General features: G+C 36.0%; 1 protein-coding gene across 1 annotated transcript; it reads right to left on the reverse strand.

Moving 5' to 3' along the window:
- Positions 1 to 307: 307 nt before the first annotated feature.
- On the reverse strand, positions 308 to 12724 carry pain (transient receptor potential cation channel family member painless). Its single transcript, XM_076116905.1, has 2 exons — positions 12565 to 12724; positions 308 to 3418 (listed from the first exon to the last, which is right to left on the reverse strand). Exon 2 carries the CDS (start codon positions 3396 to 3398, stop codon positions 549 to 551), a length of 2850 nt encoding a protein of 949 aa, XP_075973020.1. The 5' UTR covers positions 3399 to 3418; positions 12565 to 12724; the 3' UTR covers positions 308 to 548.
- Between the last annotated feature and the right edge of the window lie 2124 nt (positions 12725 to 14848).

Below are 14848 nucleotides of genomic sequence, written 5' to 3' on the forward strand. Positions count from 1 at the left end.
GGTTTTGACAGCATCTAAACAATTTAGCGAACTATCGGGGCTTCTTAAAATGGACATAACGTTTACCTCCCAACTTTTAAAAATATAATAATTTTAAAATAAGCTTGTCTATCATATTAGCTACCAATTTAAACAAAAAGTAAACCTAAACATGACATTTTATAAGCTGTACGAATTCTTCATACAAACCTGCCGTTCGCCTTTACCTACAAGTTGGAACATTTGATAAGTACATTTATTACATTGTGTCAATGCAAGGTGTCTTACTGTATACTGTTGTTCTGACAGAATAAGTAAAAATACGCAATTTAAATAAGAACAGTTTATTATTATTTTGAAATGAGATTCATAGCTTGTACAATGATGACAATATCTAGCATCTACTTAATGTTTTAGTAAGTTTATACATACACTAAGTTAACACATTCAACACATTAATGCTTACTTAAATTAAATATATTAAATAAAAAGGACGCAATTATTTTAAAATGTCAATGTAACATTATTTTAATTATGTTTAATAGGATCGGTTTCAAAATCTTAGTAAATTAGTTACGAAAAGAATCAGAAGCAAGTACTTTCTTTAACAAACTTTCTAGTTTATCAAGCTTCATCTCGTATTTAGAAAGTTTATCTTTTATTTCGTCAAACTCGGTAACAGTTGTCTTTTTAGATATAACAGATTTCGAGTGCTTTACAATACGGGGATCCAATCTGTAATTCTGACAACGTTCGAAACAACACGAGCCACCGCCCTCTACGTCTTCATCATCGCCAAACTTCCTTAGTGTATCAGCATGCGGTATTTCTATTTTGTTATCTTGATTTGGTTTCACTATTATCCTGTACTGAGGAAGGAAGTTTGGAAAGAGGCTTATCCTCCTAGCAAAGGGCTTTATGCAAAACATTTTTGGTTTTATTAGATTCAGGTCCTGTATATAGGATGGAAGCCAGGAGCAACACGTACTTGGTCGTGAATATGATCTTATATTACCGATCAATACGCTTTCAAAGTAAGATATAAGCCTTACTCTGGATATGTGACCGACGAGTTCAGCGTCCGCTCTGATTGCTTGTGTATCACTTACTGCCAAACCGTTTAATAAGTTAAATAATACTATCGGAATCATAAATACAAATACAATAAATATTAAATGACTGGTTACTGGGAATGTACTGAATTTTATCGAACCTGCGTCAAATTCACCCGTTAGCATCACGATAGTTTTAAATAAAGAACGACCTGGGTCAACAAAAAAGTCTTCTTCTTCTTCCTCCTCTTTGCCTGTGTTATTAGGGTTTGGTGCGGTTTGATCTTCGTCTTCTTCCTGCCTAAATAACGTGTAAAAGCTTAAAGCGAATGCGATGATTAAAATACAATACCATAGTAAGAATTTAAAAAAGTTCCATGAGACGGTTTTTAACATAACAATATTCGTTGATAGAGTAGGGAACTGACCTATAAGTAACACTAACTCAGCCGATGAAAGTAGTATGGCCACCGCAGACAATTGTTGTTTCTTAGACTCTTCGGCAGAATCGTAACAAACAATGGCGGCCGTTACAAATATCAGCGCTATCTCCATCCAGTTCTCAATACTTTGTAGATATCTTGTAGGAGAAACTAGTAATTGAAAAAGTTCTCTTAATATCAGTAAAATTAATCCAATAACAGCTCCGACGTGAGTTATAACATTGAGGGCTTCGATTGAGTCTGATTGTTTCTTCTCCACGCCATAACCCAATATTATGTAAAGAATTAGGCAGAGCCATAGAAGAGAATAAAAGGTTATGTTTGCGTAAAATAGACAACTTATTCTTTGCCATTTTAAATACAAGAAACTTGTAATTACTGGGTGTTTTAAAAGTGGTCGCAACTCTAGATTTCTTGTCATGTAAAGTAAGGCATCTGTTTCGGGCGCTAACACAGAATCAAATTCTTTGACGTTGTTGTTACAGTTATCCATTAGTGGTACTTTGCACAACTCATTCTCTATCGAATTATTAGGGTATACTAAAAACCTGTACTTCATATGGATCTCGTAGTTGTCGTCACTCGGTCGTTCGCCATTAGTCGTAATACATTCGTCCAAATATGTTTCCAATGTCTTCGGATTTATATCCGCGAGTGGTGGTTCGTTAAATTTATTACGTAAGCCGACACAAGCTCCATTTCTTAATAATTCTAAAACAGTTTCTTGGTCTCCGTTTCTTGCTGCGTAATGTAAAGCTGTGTTATCTTTGATGTCAGGGTGATTAACATTTATCTTGAGTTTAGGATTTTTGAGTAATATTTCCAAACATCCCTTGTGGTCGGCTCTGGCAGACTTTTGATACGAACGCATACCTTGTACTATAATTTGAAGAAGACAATCGGCAGTCCCTGGATCAAATGTAGACTCTTTATCCAAAAACATTTTAAGAATATTCAGAAAGCCGTGTTGACACGCGATGGCTACAGGCTTGTTGGTATTTCCAGGGAATGTTAAGTTTGGATCAGCTCCATAAGATAATAATGTCGCAACTGCTTTATCCATTCCCTTTTCAGTAGCGTACTGCAATAAAGTATTTGAACCATTGTTAGCTTTTAATGCGTCAGTGTGTTCATTTCTTTCTGCAACATTTTTTAGGCCACGGATAAAACTATCTTCATCTTCTTTACTGAGATAGTAAAATAATTTATCGACATCGATTTCGCTTTCCTCAGTTCCAAATTTCTGCACTAGATGTGGAAATGCCTCTTTTAAAAAATCACGTGCTGTTTTTCCTCTTCTGTCCTTATAAGAATCTATGTCCACGGGTATTTTTGAGTAATCGGCAATTAATATTACCACAGTTTCAAGGCCTTGTTTACTTGCTGAGTATATTGGAGTTACACCTTTTAAATCTGGACTATTTGCGTTACACCCTTTCTTAAGAAGCAGTTCTATCATATTTTCATAAATAACTAATTCTTGTTCACGATCGTTGTCCAAGTCTTCCATTTTTTTAATTGCCATTAATAATGCAGTATTTCCTTTACTCTTAATGTTAACATCAATATCACCTTCTAGTAATACCTCTAAAGCTTTGATATTACCATGTTCGACAGCAAAATGGATAGGAGCACATGAATGTGTTTCGTTGATGTTATTTATATTTACTTTTTCTTCCAATACCAAATACTCTATAAACTCTTGTTTATTCGGTTCACTAATTGCTATCTCTAGACATGTTTTGTAATCTGGGTATTCATATACATGTTCAGGATCTACGGCACGAGAACGGACAAGTTTCTTAAATGTATTCAATTCATTTGTTTGTAGCGCCGTTCTTAGTTGCGCCTGAGGGCTGGTTTTGAAGAAAGAGCTTCCACGCGCTGGTCGATTAGGCTTCATCTCGTAACTGTCTCGCGTCATGCTGCTTTTTAGACTGACATCTGAAACGTGAAATTATATTGTTTTTATTTCGGGCTACAATTTTCTCATTGTAGTAAATTGTTATGATAGCACACGTAGTACTCCTAAACTAATAGTCAAAGACAATTTGTTCAATTGAAATTAACTAGCAGTTGAACATCTGGCCATCGTTTTATGTGATAAGTTACAGATCATGGTCTTTGTAAGGTTAATAACATAATACATGTTGCTTTATGAAAAGTCAGAAGGGCTTATGGGAGTTCAACTAGTGAATTTTGTGTTCTATTAGATTAACTACGCTAAATGATTCTACAACTCTTGTGTGAAACAGTGATAATCGGTGCCTTGTGTTGGTTAACTACAAATCAATCCATTTAAGCGAGTTGTGCTCTGTTTTATTTTGTGAGGTTGATATTTCGAAACTAGGGTATGGGTTCTACGTAAGAACCCAATGGTCAAATCAAAAGCAAATAATTTTATTCGATGAATAAATACCACTTTTACACATTTATAACAATTAGCGGGTTGTTGGTATTTATTTTTACTCAGTATTGTTTTGCAAAACAATGTTAAAAGTTAAAGGAACGATTACTCTGGACTGTAATTAACAGACACTTAACTTCACCGACATAACTATGCGCAGTAATGAAGAGGCAATTATTCCGAATTTCTCGTACCTACAGCTATAAAACTTATGTTGCAAGCGTACCGCTTACCTACCTCTTTACCACAATGAAGTAATTGGATTGATTTGCGCTGTCTATTATGTTTATTCTTAATTGTGATACTGGTTCAACAAAATGTGCCTTGAACAAAAGCAATAGAAGCTATTGTTGAGTATCATTTGTTTCAGAAAGCTCTCAATTCGTGAACTTTATTGCAGCATAATTGATTTTTGGTACATTTAATGAACCTTCGTGTACCTACTGAGTATGGTTTGTTGTTTCACAATTTGCATAATGAGTACCCGCATGTTAGCTTATTTACTCTACTTGTAAGCGTACTATTGAATTGCTTGTTTGTATATCGTGATGCTTACATTTTTATTGGAGGTATAATCCGCTTAACACTACTATTTTTCTATTATATCTCGTTAAACATCGTGACAAAGATATACACAAGTATTATTCTTTTGTTACGCTTGTCCGGCTGCTTATAAGACAATATTTATATACGGATTTGCTCTGAACACACTGTGACTAATTCTCGCCTTGGGCTTTGGCCATATTATAATCCTATTAGAGTAGCTACTGTGGCGGTCATACGTAGGTATTATTTAAGAAAATACGGATTTCGGAAATATTAGGCCATGCAATGTTATGTAAATATAGCGTGGAGTGTTACGAAAACTTGTTCTATTTCCAGTAAAATAAGTAAACTATCCCAACTACGCAAGCTAGATCCAACTAACGTACCTACACGAAATATTAAATGTCGTTTGAAGATAAAATTCTGTTCAAAATGCGAAAAAATCATACATAATTGTAACGGAATGCTCACATCTACTTTCCCTATGGCTATAAGTACTACCAAAATAAAGATGAAACTAACAATGCGTTTGAGCCAGACAATAGCGGTGTTTGCTGTTCGTCCATCGGAACGCTATGAGATACTCCACATGTTCGGCGGAACTACAACGACCGTACAATATACAGAATGTACGCTACACCTACCTACCTACATACGCGCTTTCCCATTCGGGAGATTTGCTATTGTGTTCCACATATTGATCACGATGATCACCTGTTCGGAACATCGAAGCCAATATCCGATGGCTCGGTGCGGTATTGATTGATCGACAAAGACAGGCCGGTCGTTAAAATGTTTTGTTTTAAATTTATTTTTAAACTATTCCGTAGCTACTGTTGTTTCAGCACACATATTACGTTTGCGCTGAACTGTGTTTGGCGACAATAAGCTCTGTAGTTGTTTGGTCAGTCAGGTAAACTCAGATAAACCTGTACAATCTTTAGATTTTGTGACTAGGTTAACATTATGTTTATAATTTAAGAGTTGTGAGTGCTTGATGATAACACGCTCAATGTGGTCTCTTACTCTCCACCCGGGCACAGTTATAATATTCTATTTATTTTAATGTTTTAATGTTGCTCTTTTGTCCAAAGATGACACTAATTGACGTTTTTATTTTGGAAATATGTACTTCCATGGAATGTACGGCTTAAACTTAATACAACACAAGCAGCAGTACTTAAAAGTATATTGTACCTATACAGATTGACATGGACTGTTTGTTGTGGAACACGCAGTACACCCTTCTAGAGTCCTTGGCATTTATAGTAAGTTCATGTAACAGGTAGCCATGGGCGTGTCCCTTGACATCGTCAGACCATATGACCTTAACAACGATTGATTTAAATAACACTAAGTACCTATTTGAATATTTTTGTCCCTACATTACGTGAATTTTCATGTAGCGACCGCAAATGCTAATGAATCATGTATTGATATTAAGTGTTACGCATAGTACCTACCTAATATGTAGGTAGAAAAATAAAGTGAATCCCTTTGTAAATAAAAATATCAATGTCATAGTAAGCTGTCCTTAAGGACATAGGCTACTTTTTACTCCGGGAAAATGACGCATTCCCATAGGAAAATTCAGGTAGCGGACGAAGTCGCGGGTAAAAGCTAGTACTTACGTAATATATGTATTTTTGACGGCGACCTGTGTATGTATGAGTAAATATTGAGTCATCGACAGTCGCGGGCCGTCAATCGTTGACTTCTCTTAATTTATTACTAACCCCCATCAGACACGTTACATATGGAGATTCGAGACTATTTCGGTTAAATGCAGGGTTTGATTTTTGCGCTAATGGAGTAAGTATCTCTGAGGTAAGTAGGTTTTATACAAAAACGACTTGGGTAAAAGAGATTGATAAAATTTTGCACGAAACTAGTTTATAACATTGGTAAGTTATTTTTTTTCTGTTTAACCCGGATTTCTCACTGTCCCAGTCAGGGGCAGAAACAAGAAGAAATTTTGTAAATTAACTTAAAAATGCCATACCTACGTGTATAAAAATAAGAAGAAGTTAACTACCTACATAGTCAACATTGTTCACTATCTAAAACGACTTAATCTGACTTCGGAGCTTTCCCTAATTGTATAACGTACTTAGATAAAACGATGTACAAAAGTAATGTATAATGGACTACGCAATTAGGCATATCCGTTGTTTCTCAATGATATAGTTTTGGTTATAAGTATGTTTTATCTGCACGCTATGAGGCTGCCGATGACCAGTGGCTGGCGCTCTCCGGTCTAATTGCCGGACACGCCTCTGGTTTGTGGTGAAATTGCTTATTTTTTAAAACCATTACGTGATGATGCTGCGAACGCTAATACTTTATTCCGCTCACGATTTTAAGACGTCATTTTGGCTGCATATCAAACATATTTTTTTACTAGCTGACCCGCGCAACTTCGCTTGCGTCACATAAGAGAGAATTTTACCCGTTTTTGTAACATTTTTCAATGGTACTCTGCTCCTATTGGTCGTAGCGTGATGATATATAGCCTATAACCTTCCTCAGTAAATGGGCTTTCTAACACTGAAAGAATTTTTCAAATCGGACCAGTAGTTCCTGAGATTAGCGCGTTCAAACAAACAAACAAACAAACAAACAAACTCTTCAGCTTTATAATATTAGTATAGATTAGTATAGATAAAACCGAAATATTATTATTGGTGCCGGACATAGAAATAAAAAAAAATATGGCTGAATTATAATAAGGTAGACAACAAAGTTAAATCTATACTAATATTATAAAGCTGAAGAGTTTGTTTGTTTGTTTGTTTGTTTGTTTGTTTGTTTGTTTGTTTGTTTGTTCGTTTGAACGCGCTAATCTCAGGAACTACTGGTCCGGTTTGAAAAATTCTTTCAGTAAACATAGTCCATTTATCGAGGAAGGCTTTAGGCTATATATCATCACGCTACGACCAATAGGAGCAGAGTACCAGTGAAAAATGTTACAAAAACGGGGAAAATTTATGTGACGCAAGCGAAGTTGCGCGGGTCAGCTAGTATGGTATATACTCACGGGTAAATCACGAATATAGGATTGAGCACAAGTTTTCTAAATTGATCAAAAGTGGATCGAATACGTGATTCAATATTACGAACTTTAAGATATCTAATCTTACTATTATGGTCAAATACATATTTATATTGTGGTTAGTGTGGAGTAGGGCGATGTAAGTAATACATATTATTTATTTAATTCACTTACACCTACACAGCTGCTTGATATTCATAGGTCATTATTTTTTACGATTCGGTGATTATCAAAACTTTAATTTAGAACCTTCTTACAATGTTGTAATTAAATTTTATATTCTATTAATAGTTAACTAGAGCTAAAGAATGTTAAGGTGCTACATTTGGCTTCATTAATTATTTCTGCTAACTAGTCTATAAGTGACTCTATAAATATTTTAGCACAACATTTTCATGTTTCTATCGGTAGGATCGTACTACCAAATCACAAATAATAGATATTTATAAATGAAATACTTGACATAATACGCATAAACTTCAATATATGCGTGCGTGAGCGTAACAAAAGCACAGACACTACAGACAGTGGCACATGAGATGATGTGTAGCGAGCATTAAGTCCGAGTAACCTCGAGGAGTAAAATAAATGTATTAAACTGCCGTCAGGCGTGTCTGTGTGTCAGTCCTTTTAACCTTGGCTGTGTAAACGGTAGGGTACTACGGCCAAATAGCTATGAGTACCATCCTAAATGTATTATCGTGTTTATAAATACCAAAAGAAACTAGTCAAACGCTAGTCAATTTACTTATGAATACTATATTAACTAGTCTTAGCTTTCAGCTCTATCTGAAATTAAAACTTGTAAAGACGGATTTTTGCAATGTTTACTCATTAAAGGATATGAAATAATAAAAACCACACCTGCAATGTAACGCGATGCAGTCATTTGATTTGTCATCGTTATTATCCGCCACAGGCAGGTAGGTACTTGATTTAGTATGCGCTTATGTTTAGTGTTATTAGTAAGACTGATATCTATTTTATTATAAAGGAATAATAAATTATAAGTCTCTCTTAGTAATGAGGACTCCGGTCTTAGTAATGAGGTCGTATATTCCTATCACTTTGATAGTGCGGTGCGATCGCAAATAGTTATCAAAATAATTGTAGGTTTCCCGGTAACTATGGAAAGATACGGTTAAGAAAATAGATACACATTATTGTATCCCATCAACCCACTAACAAGTTAAATGTACATAAACGGTTGTAATACCATAAAGAGTTACAAAACGCCCACATACTGATTAAATCAATTTCGTAATCACTTTACATTGATTTGATTTCCATATAAAGTTTTGTTAAATAAATATTCATTCGCTCATGTGAACAGGTTTTTTTGAAGATTGCTCTTGTCAAACTAACGGACTCAGCTGTTTACAAATGAATTACCATATAACTATAATGTCCTACATATAGAAATCTGAATTGTATTTCACGTACGATATCCATGCATTAACATAAAGAGTGGTTTGCATTGAACGTGACCATTTTACTCGTGGGAGGAAGATCATACGTATCGTTGTATCGATGCACGTACAGAAATAAGAGGTCAGTTAAAGTCTAGAGAATTGGCCATAATCTCAACCAGTATTGCCACACATCCGGTACTTGACCAACTAAATTTTAAAAAGCCTTCCGTTCCGCACATAACATTTCAATTTAGACACGCATTACAGCTTACAACCGTGGACTTTAACCGCCAGTATGATGCTTTTTGTCAACTTTGTGCTTAATTTGATCCGCCCTAAAAACCAAATACGTTTCTTTTCTATACGCTTTCTTCCTATGAATCAACACACTTGTATACTGTTATTATTGGAAAGTGATGTTTAAGACTAATTTATTTATTGTGTAGATGCAAAACACGGATTAATGACTGCATCCTGCTGGACGATACATTCAAGTATTTGCAATTGAACTGAAGTATTTTATTTTTGGATACGCGTAAAGTTTGCAATATGGCCATGTATGTGATCAAGGCACGAATTCTGAACACCAACCGCTTAATGGTCATTAAAGATTAAATCAACATGTAGCATTTACGACACACAAAGTACTTGGAAAGTCCATTTAGTTTCTATTTCGAGGCGCTGAACCGGCGCAAACGATTAACAGTTTTTATAAAGATCTCTAACTTCACACTTGTACTGCCCATTGGTTATCTTTCTGATTTGTTCGCCTCATTTTGTTCTTATTGCTTAAGCTTTCAGTTTTTTTAAGGTTTATTCGCCTTCGCACCTGTTGTCACTTTCATTCTTTTGAATCAGGTGGATGCTGCCGTATTAACCGATCGCGACTCTCGACGTTATGTCAACATGAAATTAAGTTTTTCATCTATTTAATGTACTTTTAATGTGTGTAATGCACGCAAGAACTAAAAAACATATTTAAACACCGGCTTAAACCCGTCAAATAGGTACCTATATAAATTATAATTGGCATTAAGTTTTTATCCAGCTATCACGCTCTACCTTTAGAATTTGCTGATCTTTTGCATTATTGACAAAGCAGGAGTTTTTATTTCATTTAAGTAAACAAATAACTTGTCTCGTGTAGGTAGGCTAGGTATGAGACAAATTCTTTAATAATAAAATTGCCCTACTAATAACCTACTGGAAAACGCGTTACTGCGTTGATTCGTGATTTGTATAGCAGCGGCTTTAAAACCATTTTATCGTGACAATTGCGGTTAAGTAAGTACCTACCTACCTAAGTACATATATCTGTAATGATAGTGGCTATCTTGTTAATTTAAAGTAGCTTTTGTCCGTGAGCTCATTTTCATAGAAATGATTGTCGCAGGCCTTTGCTGTAGAATTAACTTTGGAGGTATAATGAGTAGATGCTGATGTTAATATTATGGCGTTTAGTAGGTATTAACTACACGCCATAATATTAAAATTTAAAGAAATTAAAATTCAATTATTAAAATTAAAAGAATTATCTTTCAAATATTATTGTGGCTGGATCGAAACTTTTAAGCGTTAAGAAATTGAAATTTGAAATTGTCTACTTAGAACTCCTTCGCTCGTCTTTGTTACTCCTTCACACTTCCATATGTCTAAGTTACAAACTCTTCTATACAATTTGATTGACAAGTATAGTGTCGTACAGTATTGATATTAATTTCCATTGTAAATACTCAGTATCTTATATGGAAAGACGTAAATGGAGGTACCGTTTGTTTAGGCCACTTTAGGCCGTCGTAAAATCAATACTTTATTTAAAAGGTCGGTCTGCCACCTACAGCCCCTATAAGGCGCGGTTATGTAGGCGATTTACTGTCGTCATTAGTGTATGATTGCATTTGTTTGTTTCCGATGACATGTCAAGCTAAATATAAAAACGACGATATGAAATTTACTCAATTTAATATTATGCATATCGGAAAAGATGTCTACAAACTTCAAAATTTAAAGTTTTGAAACTAAAAAACACTAATTGATAACAAATTGTTAACGTTTATGTAGCTTTTCTCACGGTAGTTTAGTATTCGTCACACACAAACTATCTACAGTGTATTCTGTATTGATCACATAGTTCACATACACAAATTGAATTAATTTCATGCATCTCTTATTGTTTTTTAGACCTCCTATTGTTATGTTATATGTATTTCTGAGTCAACGGCCACTAAAACTTGATTAAAGACTTTCCAACGACCAAATTCATTGGCACCTTATTATATTCAGGGTCACCTCGGGTCACAAGTCGTCACTCAAATCTATTATTATTTCCCTTCGAAAGCTAACTCTACCAATATTTTTTTTGGAATGTAGGTATGTAGGTAAATATTTCTCCCATTTTTCCATGCAACATGATAAATAACTTAGGTCTGACTAATAGGGCGCCTTCCATTTCAGACTGTGAGTCACCCAACAACAAAAACATAATGACAATTAGGTATTGCAGTATCGAATCGAAAGATAGCTTCTTTCGTTTATAAAATAAAGAATTAATTTAACATCCAACTTAATGCAGTTAGTTCCAAACAGTTTGATACAAATATTCTTAGATTTACAAAACCAATCACCGATACGGCTGAGTCTAACAGTTAAACCTGGAGTAACAAGTTTTCTGAAGTACTTGTCGATCGTTCGTAAGCCGACGCGGTATGCGATGCATTCTGCGATTTTACTGTCTTATTATATGTCTGGTTTAAACCGATCATGTGTTGGGCAAAGTTGATCCCTATGTCTTTCTACTAAACTTTATTTCCCGACTCTACGGCATTTAAGACATTGTCACTTCAAGTTAGCTGTTGAACTTGTGCAAACGAAAATATCGCATTATTGATATCTCGTGGGTACTGAACTGTACTGTAACTGTACGGGTGGGTACTGTTCGCATTGACCCTATTTTTGAACTGTCACCGGATGCTTCCGTTCATTTAACTATCATACTGTTAAACTCGACACATGCATTTGTCTACCACTTAATCAATTAAACTCGACATGGCTCTACATCCCGCGCTCTGTATAGGCCACTGTAAACTGACAAGTATACGGCTACCGACCCACATGTCCCAAGTCAGCATAATAACAATGACGTCATTCTTGTCGACCTTGTCGGGGGCTGGGACACCCAACATATGTGATGAGCTCTTTTGAAATGTTTACGTGCATATTTCGATTCGATCGGTACGACATTTAAATCCATAGCTATTTTGTGTAACATCAGCGACTCCAGTTTACTTAACTTTTTGTAACTCAACAGTATCACAGTATTTGTTTAGTTTTCGTAAATGACACACGAAGTAAGGGTTCCTTCTAACACCTATCCAAGGATGACGTAGCCCCTTCCAATTACCTTTCGCGCATTCTTTATGTATACTTGCTATTTTATTACGTTTATTGGAACCGTCTTTACCTAGGCACTTGCTCTAACTAGATTTTCTTTTTCTTTACATTTATATCCTAGACATCGATTGACGCACAATTTTTACAGAACTATCCATCCACTAAGAGACCACAACATACCTATACCTGCGACAAATTTCCAATTTTCAGTTTACGTCCTAAACACTGTTAGTGTAGAAATCTAATTCGATAAGGATACACAACTTAATATTTTTAAACCCACCTGAGAATTACACTTATTTAACTGAAATTACAATCCACAAAACACTGCACTTAGTACTGGACTACTGGACTCTATTGGTTGGCATTCGTGTAGTGGCTGTGCGGCCACACCACTCGCGCTCGCGGTTTGAGTGAGGCGTAGCAACTTGCGCCCGCGCAAGCGTGTGGGAGGCGACAGTCGATAGTTGCTCGCTTATGTTGCAGTACGTATCTACTGCTGACCAATCTCAATTACTGACCATTTCGATGTTCATATGGTTTTAATTGCTTTCATTAGAATTACAGATCACGTTTTTAGTTGCTTTACTAAAGTTTGGTATCAGTGCGTCAAGCATTAGTAGAAGGTCGAGTTTCAAGCGTTGAATAGATATAGGTACATAGGTAGTTTACAAGTTTTTCTGTTTCCTAATAAAATTATTCCATTCTGTCTATTTAGACAGAATGGAATAATTTTATTAGGAAGATTAACTGGTCAACAGAGGGCTGAGGAACAGGTATCTAATGTCAAGCATTTATTACTTCTCGAACTCTTTCAGCATTGCTGTAAAGCCATAGGGAACATTTCAGTTTATTTGTTTAATTTATTACGTAAATACCTACTTATCAGGTAAAGCAATCTCAAGGTGAGTTAGGTGGTCAGACATATTGTTATAGTTTTTTTGCCTTTTTTCTGTGGGCGGAGCGGGGATTGCGATAATTTGTAGGCGTAACTTCTTACCAGCGATCACGTCACAAGGCTGCATTACTCATTGTCTTAGTTCTCTGAGCTTTACGTAAGATATAAAAAAGGAGGTTTCTTAAAGACAACCCTCAGACAAGATATGAATATGCTTTAGCTGGTATATTATAGCAATAGTATCTATCGATATACAACTGTCTCTGTGGCGCAGTTCGCAGTGTATGCGGCTGCCGCGCAAGAGGTCACAGGTTGGAATCCCGGGTCGGGCTAATGTCTTTTCTGTTAAACATTCCTCAGAAATTGCACGTAGTTACGAAGTTGAGGTCGTAGACGTCCGTGCCTCGGAGAGCACGCAAAGCCGGTGGTTTTGCGCCTGTATTCTCACTGGTCGTGTCGATTATCTGTCTCACGGGGCCATTAGAGTGTCTATCCTGTGTATTGTGTACACACAAGCTGGTTTCATTGAAACCGGCCGCTGTAGCTGAAAATCGGTCAGGATGACATTACCATAGCGATGCTCTCATTCAGTTGCACTTACTTTTTGCTATTTTGTGGTAAACGAAGATTAGGCACAAGAGGTGCTTGTTAAAACAATGTATCATCTTTTTGTTCTTGTGATAATACTTAATTGATTTGTTTAATGCAATTATTTTTCTTTGTCTGCTATGTATACAGACGGTCAAAGTCCTTGGAGTCTCTTCCAACACTAGTCTACCAGGTCAGGAGTCCTAAGCAGTAGGCACATTGCACCTGCACCTGCCTTTTGAGTAGCAAAACTTTTGCCATAAAGAAATACCTTGGAAAAACTAAAAATAAATCTCAAACTGGTGGAAAATGTGTAAAAAGACGATGGCGGCCAACTTATTTGACACTAACACCATCTAGTTATTATTCATCTACTTTATTTTCTTTCACAGTTAACGTCTCCTATATCGACAGTAAATTTAAAGGCCACTGTAAATGTCATCTTTTGCAGAAAAACTATCACTTATTATACAATGTCGTTTGAAAGCTTATAAGTACTGATAAAAAGTTAAAAGATGATTTTTGTGGGTCGCCTTTCTGGTGCAGTCATTGCAGGCGACTGTTATCTCGCGTAGCTCCTGAGTTTAAATCCCGAGTCAGGCCTAAAAGTTGGTTCAGAGTTATTTTAATAAAATTCTCAATTATCAAGGTGTTGTTAAAGTTACTTTTGTAAGTAAAAAAGTAATGTTATGTCCTTCTGGCCGATATCCGGCTAAGACGCCAATTTTATTGGAACCGGCCACCGGTACAGGACTTTACTTTTAGTGTCCAAGTGCGTGCGTGTGTACAATACATAGGCAGGTACACTCTCTATTCCCTTACTCTCATAGCCCGGTAGGTCGGATAACTTACACGACCAGTTAGAGGTCAGGCTTGGCAGGCGTGTTCTCTGAGGCGCAGGAGGTCTACCATATCAACCTCCTAACTCCAGGCAATTTCTAAGAAACTTTAATCTCAGAAGAGTTTTTGACCCGACTCAGGATTCGAACTCGAGCTATTCGTCAGTCGCAAACACGCCACAGAGACAGTAAAAGGAATAAGTACACATACTTAATTAACAATAACTTCGACAGTAACTATA

This window comes from Anticarsia gemmatalis, chromosome 7 (assembly GCF_050436995.1).
Source record: "Anticarsia gemmatalis isolate Benzon Research Colony breed Stoneville strain chromosome 7, ilAntGemm2 primary, whole genome shotgun sequence".
NCBI lineage: Eukaryota > Metazoa > Arthropoda > Insecta > Lepidoptera > Erebidae > Anticarsia > Anticarsia gemmatalis.